The 1,693-nt window shown below is 57.1% G+C and overlaps 1 protein-coding gene across 1 annotated transcript in view; it reads right to left on the reverse strand.

Annotated features, from left to right (window-relative positions):
• Window positions 1–1,693, reverse strand: part of OSBPL2 (oxysterol binding protein like 2) — a 52,799-nt gene that overhangs the window by 15,998 nt on the left and 35,108 nt on the right. The window contains exons 7-8 of the mRNA XM_023741413.1: window positions 953–1,135; window positions 14–130 (exon numbers count right to left, since the gene is read on the reverse strand). Coding sequence (XP_023597181.1) covers window positions 14–130; window positions 953–1,135 — 300 coding nt within the window. The remainder of the gene's footprint in view (window positions 1–13; window positions 131–952; window positions 1,136–1,693) is intronic.

The raw sequence follows: 1,693 nt of genomic DNA on the forward strand, positions 1-1,693 counted from the left end.
CCCCGGCCATGACGGCAGGTACCTGTGATTTAAGATCTCCACCGTCCCGTACTGCTCGATCCACAGCTTGCCGATGATCACGTTGTGCACGCAGCAGGTGGGGTTGGTCCACGTGTAGGCTTCATTCTGCCTGTGGAAGGGGCCAGGCACACGCATGTCAGAGGCCAGCAAGGCACAGGTCCTGTGTGACCCAGGAAGCCGACGCTGGTAGAGACTGAGCGCCTTGCAGCTCCCCCCGAATGAACGGCGGCTTTTATTAAGCATTCATTTGAAATGTATTTCTCCTTTCCTTTGTAACATCAATAAAGCTTCCTACGTAAACGTCAGAACAAGCTAATAGGCAAGAAAAGAGGAGTGAGGCAAGGAGAAACGGCCTTCCTGTCAGGCCCTCAAAAGAAAGGCACTTCACCAGCACACGCCAGGGCGGCTGTGTGCTCGCACATGTCCCTGGCGGTCTGCTGACTTGGGGTGGCTCACGGGAGGGACACGGCTACTGGGGGAGTGGTCTGTGGCTTTTAACAACACACCCACCCCCTCTTCTCTTATCCCATGCCAGGACCACCCAGCTACGCTGCCCTGAGTTCCTGACCCTGGAAACTGTGAGAGACAGTAAGGTTTGCAGTCTGAAGCCACTCAGTTTGTTCTACAGAGAAGGTAACTGACGTAAGTGGCTAGCGCACATCAGGATAGTGGGGAAAAAGGGTCTGGAATTCCAACAGCAATCAGACATGAGCAGCACTTCACCCAGGATCCACCCGACCCTGACCAGGCATCTCAGACAAAGCTCTCAGCTGAAGAACCTGCTGCTGCTGGACAGCCCCAGCACCTCAGTGGAGAATGGACAAGCATCTGCCATCGAAGGAAGCCTTCACACTTAACAAAAGTGGGTTTCCTTCCTGGCGAATAGCACACAGCTGGCTCTCCAGGCAGAAGGTGGGGGCGCCCCACTCACTGCAGCAGCTCCAGTGTGATGGTCCCGCGGGGCTCTGCCTCCACGCTCTTCCCCCAGAACTTCAGCTTCGGGTAGATGGAGCCGTGGAAGATGAAGTCCTGGTTGAGCCCCTCCGAGTAGAAGGCGCTGACGGGAGGGTGGTGGCTGACCTGCTCGGATATGAACCTGAATCCCAGGTCTTCCCTAGGTAAGAAACATGACAAAGGAGGAGGGGAGAGCAGGGACGAGAAAACGAGCCGAGTCAGGGAAACAGGCAGGTGCTGCCCTGCCACGCAACGCATAGGCCACCTCCCCTCTGCACGCACTCCTAGCCCCCTGGCTGTGCCGTGGGATTCGGCAGATCCCAAGTCTGAACTCCAACGTCCACAGTGTTGTACTCAGCATGGCGCTGACCACACACAGACACCTCGTGAGCAGATCTGACCACCAACCGAAACCAGCCATTGGGCGGGGAAGGCCACTGGCAGCCCTGCCCCACGCCCTCCAGGAACCCAGCCCCTGGAAGGATGCATTGAGCCCGCCTTCATGCTTGCCAGGCACCACCCGGGGGGGGCTTGGCCAGAACGCTCAGACACAGGTCTAGAAACATCCGTCAGAGCCAGTGACACCAAACTGTTCTCTTAAACCCTGCGAGGCAGCCCCACTGCCCACTGAAGCCAGTTATCCCTCGGAAGCCTTTCTGAAGGTGATGCCTCTAGCCATCTGTCGATGCTCCTGAGATTTCTGTGATGGAACTTCTTA

The sequence above is a fragment of the Trichechus manatus genome, unplaced genomic scaffold (assembly GCF_000243295.1).
Source record: "Trichechus manatus latirostris isolate Lorelei unplaced genomic scaffold, TriManLat1.0 scaffold00008, whole genome shotgun sequence".
Taxonomy (NCBI): Eukaryota; Metazoa; Chordata; class Mammalia; order Sirenia; family Trichechidae; genus Trichechus; species Trichechus manatus.